The 15342-nt window shown below is 36.5% G+C and overlaps 1 protein-coding gene and 1 long non-coding RNA gene across 7 annotated transcripts in view; one reads left to right on the plus strand and one right to left on the minus strand.

Annotated features, from left to right (window-relative positions):
* Window positions 1-15342, plus strand: part of VAMP4 (vesicle associated membrane protein 4) — a 29747-nt gene that overhangs the window by 10470 nt on the left and 3935 nt on the right. For 4 of the 6 annotated variants that reach the window (XM_082439138.1, XM_082439137.1, XM_082439135.1 and 1 more), the window contains 4 exons: window positions 2158-2208; window positions 9927-10027; window positions 11971-12050; window positions 15127-15178. In XM_082439138.1, coding sequence (XP_082295264.1) covers window positions 2158-2208; window positions 9927-10027; window positions 11971-12050; window positions 15127-15178 — 284 coding nt within the window. The remainder of the gene's footprint in view (window positions 1-2157; window positions 2209-9926; window positions 10028-11970; window positions 12051-15126; window positions 15179-15342) is intronic. The other 2 variants (XM_082439140.1, XM_082439139.1) reach the window with 2 other exon arrangements.
* Window positions 659-2150, minus strand: LOC309649560. The gene is made up of 2 exons (XR_014257204.1): window positions 1129-2150; window positions 659-812 (listed from the first exon to the last, which is right to left on the minus strand). It is a non-coding gene; the product is annotated as an uncharacterized lncRNA (long non-coding RNA).

Genomic DNA, 15342 nt, shown 5'->3' on the forward strand with positions numbered 1-15342 from the left:
TTAAGGGTGAAGGATCATTTTTGGGGGGCCGGGGAGCATATGGCTATCCAACTGTTCCAACACCATTTGATGGAAAGATTATCTTTTCCCTGTTGGATTGCCTTGATGCTCTGTCAGAATTAATTAACCTGGTCAGTCCTTTGCAGTTTTGATTAGAAAGGGCCTCGGTTTTATTTTCAAAGTCAGGAAGGATGACATATTGTTGCAGGATTTTTCTCTGGAGGCTCATGCCTCCAGAAGGGTATGCCTGGGAGGAAACATTTACCTCCCACTTTGCTATAATGTTGTGGAGTTTTTTATAGAGGCTTTTTTTTTTTTCCAAATAAAAAGCATTGTATAAAACATTTTATAAAAAGTAATTGACAGCCATGAAGCAATTGGCAAAAAGAGCCTGCAGGATGGAAATCAATCCAATAACAGGAAATAGTATCATTTTTGGCAGGAAAGTCAGATGAAGTGGGAAGATAATTTCCTACAGGTAACAAGGTTTCCAGAGTCAAAAAGCTAATTGCTCATAGTGCCAATTACAGTGAGAAGCCTTAGACTAGAGCAACAGCTACCTGTCAACAAAGGACTCAGTATTGAAAAGGTGAGATGCTTTGGCTAAACAAGTGATCACCCAAATGTAAGTGAGAAACAAAAACTTTTCAGGCTAACTGTACACTGGAGGTTCTCTCCTAAATAACGCTGTACATCTTCCAAAGGGCCTGACGACAAAACCGGCACACTACCACACCCTGTGGTTCTGTGTATTGAAAGGGAGACAAAGCTAATAAAATTTCTGAAATAAGTTTTAAAAAATTAATCAACACCTGTTGAGGGCTTCCTTGGTGGCGCAGTGGTTGAGAATCTGCCTGCCAATGCAGGGGACACGGGTTCGAGCCCTGGTCTGGGAAGATCCCACATGCCGCGGAGCAACTGGGCCCGTGAGCCACAACTACTGAGCCTGCGCGTCTGGAGCCTGTGCTCCGCAACAAGAGAGGCCGCGACAGTGAGAGGCCCGTGCACCGCGATGAAGAGTGGCCCCCGCTCACCACAACTAGAGAAAGCCCTCGCACAGAAACGAAGACCCAACACAGCCAAATAAATAAATAAATAAATAAATAAAATTTAAAAAAAAAAAAACACCTGTTGATTATTATGAACAATAATCCTGTTCATAGCAGGATTATTCATAACTGCCAAAAGGTGGAAGTAACCCAAGTGTCCGTCAGTGGAGAGATGGATAAACAAAATATGGTATGTACATACAATGGTATAGTACTCAGTATTAAAAAGGAAGGAAATTCTGACACATGCTACAACATGGATGAACCTTGAAGACATTAATTATGCTAAGTGAAAGAAGCTGGTCACAAAAGGATACATTTTACATGAGTCTTCTTATCTGAGGCACCTAGAGTAATCAAATTCATAGAGACACAAAGTAGAATGGTGGTTGCCAAGGGCTGGGAGGAGGGGGAAATGGGAAATTAGTGTTTAATTGGTACAGAACCTATTCTTTTTTGAGTTTTATGGTTTATACCTTATTTTCTATCATCAGAAGATGGAAAATTACTTAAAACATCCAAAAATTTTAATTTTCAGAGTATTAAAATGGATTGGTTTAAATGATACAACACTCGACTATAATGGAGAGATAATAATTTGAGAAATGTTAATATTTTCATAGACTCTTACATTTCCCTTTAATTATGTTGCTAAGTTTAAAGATGAGTAATCAAAAAACATACTTGAAAAATTTTAGTGTTTTGAATGGATTTTTCTCTACATCCATCCCCCAAATCAGCATTTCATTAGAGCCTAAATTCAAGGTAGTCGGACTTCTAGTGTTCTATAATTGATCATAAAGTTATTCATAGTCACTGGCACTTTAGTTGTTATGGTATTTCAGAGTTTAATGATTAAAACTACCTGTGTATAACTAAGAATTATATTAAAAGTGATAACATTCAGAAGAATTAGGTTGTGATGGCCCACACTAAGTACCAATGAAGTACAGACATGATTAAATATCATTAGGTTCCATCAGTACCAGTAATATGTGGTTCCTTATGATAAATGATCCATGTTTAGAATTCAGCAAGTGTGTGTGTTTTCTGTTTTGGTGTTTGTTTTAATGCTCTCATTAATATGTACTTGGTGTTTTGTTTTCAGAAGGGGACCATCTGGACCAAGATTTGGACCTAGAAATGAAAAAATTAAGCAGTAAGTTTGTGAGACACTCATTTGTTTAAATGAATATCATATTTCTACAAGGACCAGGGGTTGGCAAACTACCGCATATGAGCCAAATCTGGCTGCCACCTGTTTTTGTAAAGTTTTATTGAAACACAGCCATTCCTGTTATCTATTGGCTGCTTTCAAACTACAGTGACAGATTTGAGTAGTTGTGACAGAGACCTTATGGCCCACAAAATCTAAACTCTCTATTATCTGTCTGGCCCTTCACAGAAAAATTTGCTGAGCCTTGATGTAGAGTAATACTACTAGGTTGTAAAAACCCAGTCATTCTTTTCATTTTCACAAAGTTACCTCTTATAGCTAAGGAGATGCAATTCCTGGTTGTTGGTTTTCTTAATTTAATTATATATCAAATTCATTTATTTAGCATAATCTCAAGGTCTATTTTGGTTTTAAATCTATAGCTTGATTCCCATTTTCAGCATGATAATAAAAGTAATATAATAGATTTAGTTTTCTGAAGTACAGTATCTTATTTATATACTTCCAGAATTTGTTCATATCTATTACTTATCCTAATCCATTTATTGATCTAAGTTTTATGGCTCATTAATTTTCAGTTTAGAGCTTTTCTGTATATATTGTTGATGGTAGATGGTGGATAATGCTGTAGTGAATGTATCTAATATTAGAATCATATGAGTCCTGGCAAGAAGGGAGAAGGAATGAATGGAGCAGTGAAATAGGCCTGGAAGCTTACCGAGCTATAAAAGGTAAACTGGAAGATAAACTGAATGGCCCAGGTTCAGGATCTAAGGAGGGGTAGTTGCTACCCTAAGTCTGGATATAGATGGCACATAGTGGGAAGGGTACTGTAATGGGGTATCAAGTTATTGATGAGGGACTTTCCTGGTGGTCCAGTGGTTAAGACTCCATGCTTCCACTGCAGGAAGCACGGGTTCGATCCCTGTTGGGGGAACTAAGATCCCGCGTGCTGCGCGATGTGGCAAAAATAAATAAATAAATAAATAATAAACCACAGTTTAAAAAAGAAAAAAGTTATTGATTAGATACTTGGGCTTTAGTCAGGTAGTGGTTGGTGTGAAAAAATAGGTCCACACTTAGCCTGATCCTAGCTAACGGATTCTGTAATACAGAATCAAGGTACCACCAAATTGGTTTGAGTACTAAATGGGATGTTTTCATTTTCTATTGCTGTGTAACAAGTTACCCTGAACCTAGCAGCCTGAAACAGCAAACATTCATCATCTCACATTTTCCGTGGGTCAGGCGTTCAGTCACTGCTTAGGTGGGCCCTCTGCAGGGTCTCACGAGGCCGAAATTGAGGTGTCGCCAGGGCTTTGATCTCATCTGAAGCTCCTGACCAAGCTCAGGTAGTTGTTGGCAGGATGCACTTCCTTGCAGCTGTACAACCCACAGTGCTTGCTGCTTCAGGGCCAGCAGAAGAGAGAGTCTCTGCTGCTTCAAGTGTCTGATTCAGCCAGTAAAGATACAATGAGCCACTTAGATTCAGACAGTTTATTACTTACATAGATTGTCAAAGGAAGAGTAGCCAAAGGTGCCAGCTCCCTGGGTTCTTGTCCTAAACACCAAAAATGATGATACCAAAATAGAAGGGTCCGGGTGGCTGCAGTATGAATAGTGAGATGCCCTATTACAAAGGAGCCAATTCTAGCCTGCAGCTAAGTGGTTTTATAGTCTGCAGATACATCCTGCAGAAAGCCTTATATGTCATCAGAACCTGGGAGGTGATGAGAAACTGTCTCATGACAGTGTCCTAGGGGAGATGGGGAGGTGAGTGGGAGATGGCCTCAGAAGCCACTCATCCTCATCTTTGGAAGAATCACAAGGCATTCAAGGCAGTGAGGATGCCATGGCAGAGCCGTTGCCCTTCTCTGAGCCAGAGCGACTTTTCTATCCACCCACATACATACCTCAGCTGCCACTGGAGAAGAGGACTCCACTGATGACACGCCTGTGTCTTCCCTGCCGGTGTGCTTCATTTCCCGTCTCACGTCCTTCTGCAGAGTGAGCCTGCTACCGAGCGTGGCCCAGTGCGTCTTCTGAGTATGACTTTCCAGCTGAACCCCAAAACCAGTGCCAGTTGTACAGAGTGGGCATTGCGGGATATGTCTATGTTAGTAAGCGCCAAGCACACATGCACGTGAATGTGTGTATGTGCATATTAAATTACCATAATAAGTTGGTGATCACAGAATTTTAGAACAGTAAGGCACTGTTGAGGAAGTGTAATGGCTCTTACTCTAGAGCTGAAGGCTTATCATACCTACTCAGAAGGTGGTCAGTCATCAAAACACACAAATTAACCCTTGGCACAACCCCATGAGTGCTTATCGAACCAGGGTGCGACTCAGGCGTGTGCCCAAAGTGGCCCCAAATGGTGGAGCACAACCTGCCACGCTACTTGCCCAAGAACAGATTCCTGGCATTTGTTTAGTAACTAAAACTGCGAGCACTGGTGAGTTTCTTTAAGGTGTGCTGTCACCGCCTAATGTGTGACGTTTCCATACAGGGTGTTTTTGTGATGTGTGGATCAGCAACATTGTTGCTTTGTCTGCATTTGATTGACATGTTGATAACAGATTAATCCCACAAAAATGCCCAGTGTCACTTTTTTTTTTTTAATTGAAGTATAAGTTGATTTACAATGTTTAATTTCAGGTGTACAGCAGAGTGATTCAGTTATACACATATATATTCTTTTTCAGATTCTTTTCCTTTATAGGTTGTTACAAGATATTGAATATAGTTCCCTGTGCTGATACAGTAGGTCCTTTTAATGGGTTCTTTAGTATTCCAATGTCACTTTTCAGGGAAGATTTTTGGGAAAGATTTTAAATAGTCCCATGCCTATATAAAAAATTTATGATTCTCTTTGGAATGTTTCCTTTGCTTTTAAATTAAATAGTAGCATTGTAAATGCCACTCCAGTGAATTGTAGACTTTCTCTGCCACAGGTAGGAAATCTCCTATCTATAGCCTTGGTCCAACAAGTTTAACTTCATTCCCCCAAGGAATGTTCCATGATGAACAGATACACATATATACATATATATATGTATATATGTACATATATACTATATATATATAATTATAAAAATACAGCATATATACTACATATATATGTATATGTATGTGCATATATATATATTTATATATACTTGCAAAAATACAGCATACATTTAAAACTTTTTTTGTCAACAGTACCTTAAGAGGCCACAAGATGGGGGTGTTAACAGTGAAAATAAATATTTTCTTTATAAAATAACGGATGAGTGTGTGTTGCAGAGCATGAGCTTTTTTTTTCCTTAATGGAAGAACACTGACATTAAACACATGCTAAGTGTTTAAAACACACTTGTCACATCTAATTCTCATACGGGAAAGATTATCATCTTCATTTCAAAGGTGAGAAGATATGAGGCTCAAAGAGGCTTGCTAAATGACTTCCAAAGCCGCATACATAGTAAGTGATAACACTGAATTGCAAACCCAGATCTGTCTGTGTCCAGAGCCTGGCCTCTCTACACTACACCATGCGGCTTCCCTGTAGTGGTGATAATTAGAATAGAGACATCTCAGGAACACAAGTGCTGTCAGACTCTAAGGAGGATTTAAAACAATGTTAAAATGTCTTTTCTCTACATGTCTTGATATTTTCCTGGGTATGTTCTCTCTTGTGTCCTTTCTTCTACTATATGACTCTAACAGGAAATGATATAAATCTCCACCCCCTCCTTCAAAAACTTGCTTTTTCTTTGAGTCCTTAATTTTCTGTTTCAGTTAATGACCATCATCTACATCTACTCAGTTGCTCAAATTATAAATCTAGTAGTTCTCTGCCCTTTTCTTGCCCCAACTCCATCACCCATATCCAGGTAATCATTGGTTCCTGAAATATCCCCTCCTCTTATTCCTTTAGCCTAGAACTTTCCCACCATCCATCACCTTTTTTACTCTGCCCAATTCACTCTTAACCTCTCAAAACTCAGCACCAGGATCTTGATGCCATCTCTGGTCCAGGCTGGATTCATCTAGGCTGCACGACTGATACCATGTGCTTCCTTCCATTATGGCACTTGACATATGGTAATATAATCCTAGCTACCAGTGTTCCCCACTAGACTGTAATCTTGCTGAGGGTCAAAACATTCACATCAGTATCCTCAATGCATAGCATAATAATAACTCCTTAATAAATATTTTTGAATAAATGAAATACTTAATTGAGATCAGAAAATATTTGTTGAATGCCTATTTTCTACCAGGCATATTTCACATGACCTGGGAAACAGATGAGTGGGACAATCTCTGTTTTTAAGGCATTTACAGTATAATAGTGAGGATAAGACCAACATAAAATACAAATAGAAATCAAAGTATTGTAACTGCTATGAAAATGTAAAAAATCATGGGGAAATATGTTTTCACTTTTTAAAAAATTATTTATTTATTTATTTGGCTGTGCCAGGTCTCAGTTGCGTCACTTGGGATCTTCATTGTCGCATGCAGGATCTTTAGTTGCAACTTGCTGGATCTTTGGTTGTGGCATGCGGTCTCTTAGTTGCGGCATGCGGGATCTAGTTCCCTGATCAGGGATCGAACCCGGGCCCCCTGCATTGGGAGCACGGAGTCTTAACCACTGGACCACCAGGGAGGTCCCTTTCCACTTGTTTTTTTAAAAATTATCCTTTATATTAAAGTAAATAAGTAGATGATTTTTTTTTTCCCATAAAAGTTGTGTTCTGGGCATGAAAATATCTTGAAATATAGAAGCACAGTCATGAGATTTTCCGTTATTTTAAGATTGAATGAGAGTTATACAGTAGCTGGATTAAGAGGGTTATACCAGTGGATAGTAATATGTGAAGGAGAAAGTAACAATAATTTATTAATCACTTGGCAGGAAAAATTAAAATGTTGGGTGGTTTCCATTAGCCATAGAGATTACATGTGTGTCATGTTGTTGAGGTAATACCCCTAGGTTTATCATAATCTAGTAAGACTTAATCTGGAATTTTATGAATTCTATTCCAATTAATCTGCCTGTATTATCCATGGAGTCTTTTGCTTATAGGGATTCTGGGACCATAACAATTCCTTCAGTTATTTTGGTTTTGTTTTAAAATCACATGTAGTATAGGTATGTTAATATCCATAATAGCTATAATCTGATTATGTGTAGGAGCTGCTGTACATTCTGTCCATTTCCACCATGTTGCACCTTACTTTAGGCCATTATCTCTTGCATACGATGGAAAGTAACCATCTAGGAATTTCAAGATTGGCCCTTGATAAACAATAGCTCTGCTTCCATTATAGTTAAATGGAGACCTCTACATTCTTATATCTGCCTTATAACTCTTTCTCAAGTAGCTGGATGTGCTTTGCAGGACTTATACCCAAACTGTTCCCTTATTCAGCTGTTTAGTATTAAGTGCATACTCTTTCCCAAGCAATGTTACAGGTACTGGGGCTACAAAAGTGAACAAAGTAGGCAAGGTCTCTGCATTTGTTGAACTTACCTTCTAGTGTGGAGAGACAGGAAATAAGCATGTAAATAAATAAATACTTTCACTTAGTGTTAAATGCTGTAAATAATATAGAGTAATGGGTTAGACACAGACTGTTAAACAACTCTGAAGGTTAACGAAGTGCATTCATTGCACATTTAAGCATACGTTCCATGAGAGCCGGAATTATTGTCTGCTTCGTTCAGTATTGTTTTCCTAGTGCCTAGAACAGTACATAGTAAGCTCTTCTTAATTATTTATTGAATAAATTGCTTAAGTATTTGTGCCATTGTTCTTGTATAAGATTTTACATCTTTAGCTGTCTGCTTAGGAGTTGCAACAAGACCTCTTAGACACGTGGGGGCTCTTTCAGATCTGTGTGGGCAGAAGGGAATTCTCCATGTCGCACTTTAGTTGTGCTTCAGTTTTATACCCTTTAGTAGAATACTGTGTGAGAGGCACAGAACTCTAGGAAGCTGTGATGAACCCTGAAGTCTATGTGTGGATAATCAGTGGGTGCTTTTAACATGGGATGGGGGGTGACTGTCATAAAACATAGTAATTCTACTTGAATCTGAGGATGCTTCTTCCGAACCCGTATGTGTCTAAATGGGCCTTCATTTTGTTTTTAAAGCAAACTTTTTGAAGATACAGCTTCGTGACAGGGAAGGGATAGAACTCTTTTTCAAAATTACACATGTCCTGCCTTACTCCCAACTCACTATAGAGTAGAGGGGCAGTGAGGAGATGTGTATTGTGAAATTTTTTTAAAAGCTTCCTAGGTGATATTTGATAAATTGATACACTTCCCCGACTAGAAGGAACACTTGCATATCCTTATTAAAACATATATCTACTTATAGTTGCTAGTAATCCACTTTAAACAGTTTTTATATTTTAAACAGTTTTTGAGTTATAAGAACTGTGAGTTCATTTTATTTCTCCTTTTAAATATTTCTCTGGCATGACTTATTCCATAAACTAATTTAAGGTAACATTTTGTCAAATGATTGAAGCAACGGGAAAACTAGACATTTGTCAAATGAAGCAACAGAGGAAAACTAGACATTTAATCATTTCTATGTTTATGTACTCTGGGGGTAACTTCTGAGTGAGAGTAGGCAGCTGAGGTCCAATTATTAAATTTTTGAATTTAGTTTAAATCTTCATGGAACATGGGACTTCCCTGGTGGTGCAGTGGTTAAGAATCCGCCTGCCAATGCAGGGGACATGGGTTCGAGCCCTGGTCCGGGAAGATCCCACATGCCACAGAGCACCTAAGCCCCTGCGCCACAACTACTGAGCCCACGCACCTAGAGCCCATGCTCTGCAACAAGAGAAGCCACTGCAATGAGAAGTCTGCGCACCACAACGAAGAGTAGCCCCCGCTCGCCGCAACTGGAGAAAGCCCACGCGCGGCAGCAGAGAGACCCAACGCAGCCATAAATAAATAAATAAATAAATTTATTTTAAAAAAAATCTTCATTGAACAGTCTGAAGTTTGGTTGGAACAGGCTCTCATCACCTGATATAAAGAAGAAAATCATATTTTCATTTTGAAGAACAACCAAAAATGTTTCCTCTTTGCTCCTTCATGGGTGCTTCAAAACCCTCCCAAGTGTTGCTCATTGTTTTAAACCCTGTTTAAGAGGAAACTGATGAGCTGTGAAGAGTTACACCCACTGAGCCTTCGTGTCCTAGAGCATACTGTACCTTTCCATTTTGGAAACTCAATATTTTTCCTAGGCTTCTAACATACCTGGGCAAACTCTTTTGTTAGCCTTAGTGTGTGAACTATATGTATAGCAAAAGTAGCTTATAGCTGTGTCTATGTGATGCCTCAATGACCTATTGAAAAGAAAATGAAACGGATTATTTAGAGTCAAGCTATTTGACTAAGTTCTGTAGTTACTGAGCATTCTGACAGTATATTTAATTTGAAGAAACAGAGTTAAGAATAAACTATGAGTTAAATATTACTTTATTTGTATCATGTTGTCTTTTAATTGCCTGAGTAATCAAGCCCACAAATGGAAGGACTGTTGCTACAAGCCTTAAACTTAAACATTTTAGAGTTGAATAATTCTGAGAACTTGCTGTTTTCTATCACGTCTAATGAAAGTCTCAAAAACTGTAAAATTCTCAAAAGAAGAATGCATTATTTTTTAATCTTTTTTTTTAAACTAGTGTTCAGAATCAGGTGGATGAAGTCATTGATGTCATGCAAGAAAATATTACAAAGGTAATAGAAAGAGGGGAGAGACTAGATGAACTACAGGACAAATCAGGTACAGATACTTCATATAATTCTTGATGTTATTAATCTGTGTTTTGATAGTTCTCCCATTTTTCTAGCCAAAGTTGAGGAGTCTTGACTTAGGAAAAATGGCATTTATGGTTTTAACGTTTTTAACTTTAGCTCCGTTTACTTTGTTTTTTTTATATACAATTTATTTTATTCAAGTATAGTTGATTTACAATGTTGTGTTCATTTCTACTGTACAGCAAAGTGATTCAGTTATACATATATATATATTCTGTTTCATATTCTTTTCCATTATGGTTTACCACAGGATATTGAATATAGTTCCCTGTGCTATACAGTAGGACCTTGTTGTTTATTCATTCAGTGTATAATAGTTTGCATCTGCTAATCCCAAACTCCCAATCCATCCTTTCCTCCACCCCACCACCCCCCACCCTTGGCTACCACAAGTCTGTTCCCTGTGTGAGTGTTTCTGTTTTGTAGATATGTTCATTTGTGTCATATTTTCGATTCCAAATGTAAGTGATATCCTATGATATTTGTCTTTCTCTTTCTGACTTACTTCACTTAGTATGATAATCTTTAGGTCCATCCATGTTGCTTTAAATGGCATTATTTCACTCTTTTTCTGGCATAGTAGTATTCCATTGTAATATGTTCCACATCTTCTTTATCCATTCATCTGTTGATGAACATTTAAGTTGTTTCTATGTCTTGGCTATTGGAAATAGTGCTGCAGTGAACATTGGGGTGCATGTATCTTTTTGAATTATAGTTTCCTCCAGATATATGCCCAGAAGTGGGATTGCAGGATCATATGGCAACTCTATTTTTAGTTTTTTGAGGAACCTCCATACTGTTTTCCACAGTGGCTGCACAATTTACATTGCCACCAGCAGTGTAGGAGCATTCCCTTTTCTCCACACCCTCTTAAGCATTTGTCATTTGTAGACTTTTTAGTGATGGCCATTCTGACCGATACAAGGTGGTACCTCATTGTAGTTTTGATTTGCATTTCTCTAATCATTAGAAATGTTGACCATCTTTTCATGTGCCTGTTGGCCATCTGTATGCCTTCTTTGGAGAAATGTCTATTTAAGTCTTCTGCCCAGTTTTTGATTGGGTTGTTTGCTTTTTTGTTATTGAGTTGTATGTAGCTCCCTTTGCTTTGAATCATCTTATTGTTGTATTATTTCTTTAATTGATCAGTTGAGAATGGAAAGATTAAAAATTCATTGTTGAAGATTAGATTATTTTTTTCTTTTGTCCTGTTACATTGATGTGCTTTGTATTTCTCCTGATCTCAAGAAGGATAAGGTCTAATCACTTCTTTTCAAACTTATTGCACATATATCTAATATTTTTATCTTATGCTTTCTCTAATGACTTAGTAACATTTTTTTACTGACAGATGTTAGTCTCTGTTCTTAGTTCATGGCACTTATTAGGCACTCACATATTTTTTTAGATGATGAATGGCTGAATGAATATCTGATTAATCCTTGACAGACTTTTTTAACCAAAAAACTTATTTAAACACTTTTAAGATATATTGTTTTGCTTCAAAATCAGTCACTTTTGATATCTTCTAAGAATCTAGCCTTCTCCGTGTGTAAATTTTTTTTTCTATAGTTGTGCCAAGTATTTGAATTTTTAAAGAGTATTTCTACCAGAATTCAAAAGTTTATTTGAAAGCATTGAGGCCCTGGGAAGACTTCTCTTACTCTTATTGTAAAAGTGGATTGAGCAAACTGACCTGCAGCCATTTTTTACTTTTTGGTTTTTTTTTTTTAGAATACAGAATGCCAGAGTTTGTGGGTAGAGGAAAAGAAAGATGTTGTTTTCATGCTTAAAAGGGAATAGATTTGCAGAAGTAGAAATTAATGTTTTCTTGTCTTTGTGTGACTAGATAAAAGAATGCTGTTATATCGATTAATCCTTCTCTCCATCCTCTATGTGATATAGAAAGCTTATCGGATAATGCAACTGCTTTTAGCAACAGATCCAAACAACTTCGAAGGCAAATGTGGTGGCGTGGATGCAAAGTAAGTAAATTGGAAGATATTGGATAGGTCCGTCAGCATATCCAGCGGTATTCAAAGACGTGAAGAAAAAAGGGCCTCTAGGTGATAAGCTCTGTGGGGAACGGGACTACAACTGTCTTGCTTATTATTATATCTTCTGAACCTGGGACATGGTGGAACTCAGTAAATATTTGTTGAATTAATATCTTATGGGTCAGAAATAACTAAAGGAATCAAGAAGTGCCTAAAAGGATGTTTTCATGGATTTCTTCGTAGAGAGTAATCCACATTTTATTAATAATTTAGCTTCCTCTAGATTTATCTTGTAAGAAATATTAACTTGTAATTTATTTTTAGTACCTTTTTGGAGCAACTATAACATTACTTAGAGATATTTAAAAGACAGAAAGCAAGCCAGAGAAAAATATAATTTTCTGTTGGACGGGGAGAAAAATAAAAGCAGTTTAATGTGTCAGAATCCATATGGCAAATGGGGCTAAAAAAGAAAATCCCACTGTCCCTCATTATTCCAGAGAAATAAGATACAGTCTTATGCCATACCATCCTCAACCTGCCTGATCTCAGAAGCTAAGCAGGGTCAGACCTGGTTCGTACTTGGATAGGAGAAATAAGATATAAAAGAAAAATTTGTAACAAGGAAAAAAATGGGAATCATTATATGCTAATATATTCCTGAAAAACATTTTATGGAAATGAATTTACTGCTTAAATCAAGTATGGCTACTATATATCAAACAGAAAAATGTTTCCCTTAAGATTTTATAGCAAATTTCATGTCATATGAACAGATCTTTTCTTTTTCCTCCTGATACTGTGTATCATTTTTGGCTTTGTTGAAAATCTTAGATATACCACATTGTTTTTAGTCTCTCATTTTCAAGTTTAGCAATAACTTTCAAAACTTGATGTTGACATATGCTAAGGATTTCTTTCAAGAGTTGCCTTAGATTTGCTTATTTTTGTTTACCTGTTGAATCCTCTTACTTTCAGAAATAGAACTTAGGGAAAGAAACAAGTTTCATTGCTCCTTTATGTAGAATTTAAATTTTCTGTTTTTCTTTAATGAATAAATTTTCTATTTCTATAGAAATTTTCTATCCTGCAGACTAGTTTGGAAGAACAAAAGGTCCGTGAGCTACCTCCTCTCCCCACATGACTCATTCATGTGGCCATTAACAAAATGATAATGTGCATTTTGCCTAGCTTTTTTTTAGCTATATCTAAAGAGTTTCATTTTGTACTTTACGGGGTCCACATCAAAGGAATAGTATGCTTTTAAGGGGAGAAAGTGAATTCTATTTTTAATTTATATTTTTAAATAGTCTCTATATCACTACCATTTTCTGGATTAACTTCATAATGATTATTTGGGAAGAGCTAAGGAAAGGGATATAGGGACAGAAAAGAGATCAGAGCTTGCCAGTGGCTAAGGATGGAGGGGTGGAGATTGACTACAGCAGGGCATGAGGGAACTTTTTGAGTGATGAAAATGTCTTATGTTTGACTATGAAGATGATGGTTGACAACTGTATGTATGTCAAAACACATCAAAATGAACTTTAAGAGGGTGAATTTTATTGTATGTAAAGTATATTTTAATAAACCTGACTTTAAAAATAAGTAAGTGAACAGAATTATCCAATGGGTGGGGAGAGAGAATCAGTGACACCTCTCTTAAGTATCTTATGGGGCTCTGAGGCGCTTATGTGTTTAATGAGAAACAGATTTTTGTCCATGTTGTTTGGAAGAAGAGAGCTTTGGACATGCATGAATACGTTACTGCCATTTTTGGTTGTAAACATTTCCTGGCCAGTGTTAGAAACTCCGTTTATTTAGGTGTTTTAAAATTGGTATTGATATTTCCATTTAAATCTTCTAAATGTTAAGCCTAGCACAAATTAACAGGGCAAATTAAGATATATTTTTGGTAAAGTTGAAAAGCTATTGTAAAATTCCAAATTACTTTAGAAATGTTTTCAGCTTAAAAAAAAGATGCAGAGCTTCCATATATTCTCTGGATTACTTGGTCACTAAACTACTTTACAGTGTAAAGTACTTTCTACATTTTTTGTTTATCATAATTAATAATTTTAATAGGCACCTGGTATTCAAATTGGAAAGCATCCATGTATTCTCTTGGTCACTTTGTTCTTGTCATGAATGTAATGCCACTAAAATGCAGCCAGTAGTTTTATTTTAGAAACATTTCATTAGCTACTTCTAGTTGCTGTTTGTGATATTCATCAGAGGGTTCTATGTGTTTATAATAACTGGGTATCTTTTTTCTGAATGAACCATCTTTAATCAATTATCTATGAAAATGTTTGGTGAAAACAAGACTCATTTGAATTCATCAGGAAAATCAAATCAATTTATAATTTATGCATTTAAGGATTAGATGAGGAATGTGACAATTTTATTGAGAGAGGTGATGTAGACCTAAAATATTAACTAGCTAAGGACTAATCTTAAGGTTTCACCTCTCAACTGTGAAACTGACACACAGAATGCTCTTAGGCAAGTTATTTATTAAATGAGGTTCTTCACGAAAAATCTAAATTATATTCCTCAAAATGAAGATAAAAATGCTAAGAAGAAAGTAAGGGGAGCAAAAACTAACAGAATTCTAATATACTTTGAGAATAAGTGCTATAAAAAATGCTGCCTTATACTATATATATTGAACCATCTGTATTGGATGCCAATCTTATTCATAATATCCTGACACTTCTGAACTGAGTTGATAAAATATTGTTCTTTTCCTGGTCTTAGATTAGAAATGTGTGAGAAATCATAGACAAAAAAGATCAGGCCCATAAAGGCTTTGATTATTACTGTTTACTCTTCAGCCTTAAACAATAAAATCTAGGCAAGCCAAAACCCTCAAATTTGGGGAACTCTGATTATTACAAAAAGATGCAAATAGTCAGAAGTTCATATGAGAAAAAATTTGGAAACCTTTCAAGGAATGAGCCTGTCCAATGATGAGTTCGTGTAATGTGGTAAACAGCACAACAGATAGTCTTTATTAACAAGTCAGACATTAATCTTTCTTATGCCTTTTTGTGTGTTGTAGATAAAAGCTATCATGGCTTTGGTTGCTGTTATCGTTTTGTTAGTGATTATCAGTAAGTATTTACTGGATTATTAATTTGGAGGGGGTGTCATTTGTTTGAAGTTCATTTAAATTTCCTTTTTAATTTATATTCAGTTGACCTAGTATGACTAATGTCAGGATTGAGTAATGACTTCTGACTCCAGTAAGGAGCTCTTAACCTAGAATCTGTAGCTC

This window comes from Balaenoptera physalus (assembly GCF_965194825.1).
Source record: "Balaenoptera physalus genome assembly, chromosome: 1".
Lineage (NCBI taxonomy): Eukaryota > Metazoa > Chordata > Mammalia > Artiodactyla > Balaenopteridae > Balaenoptera > Balaenoptera physalus.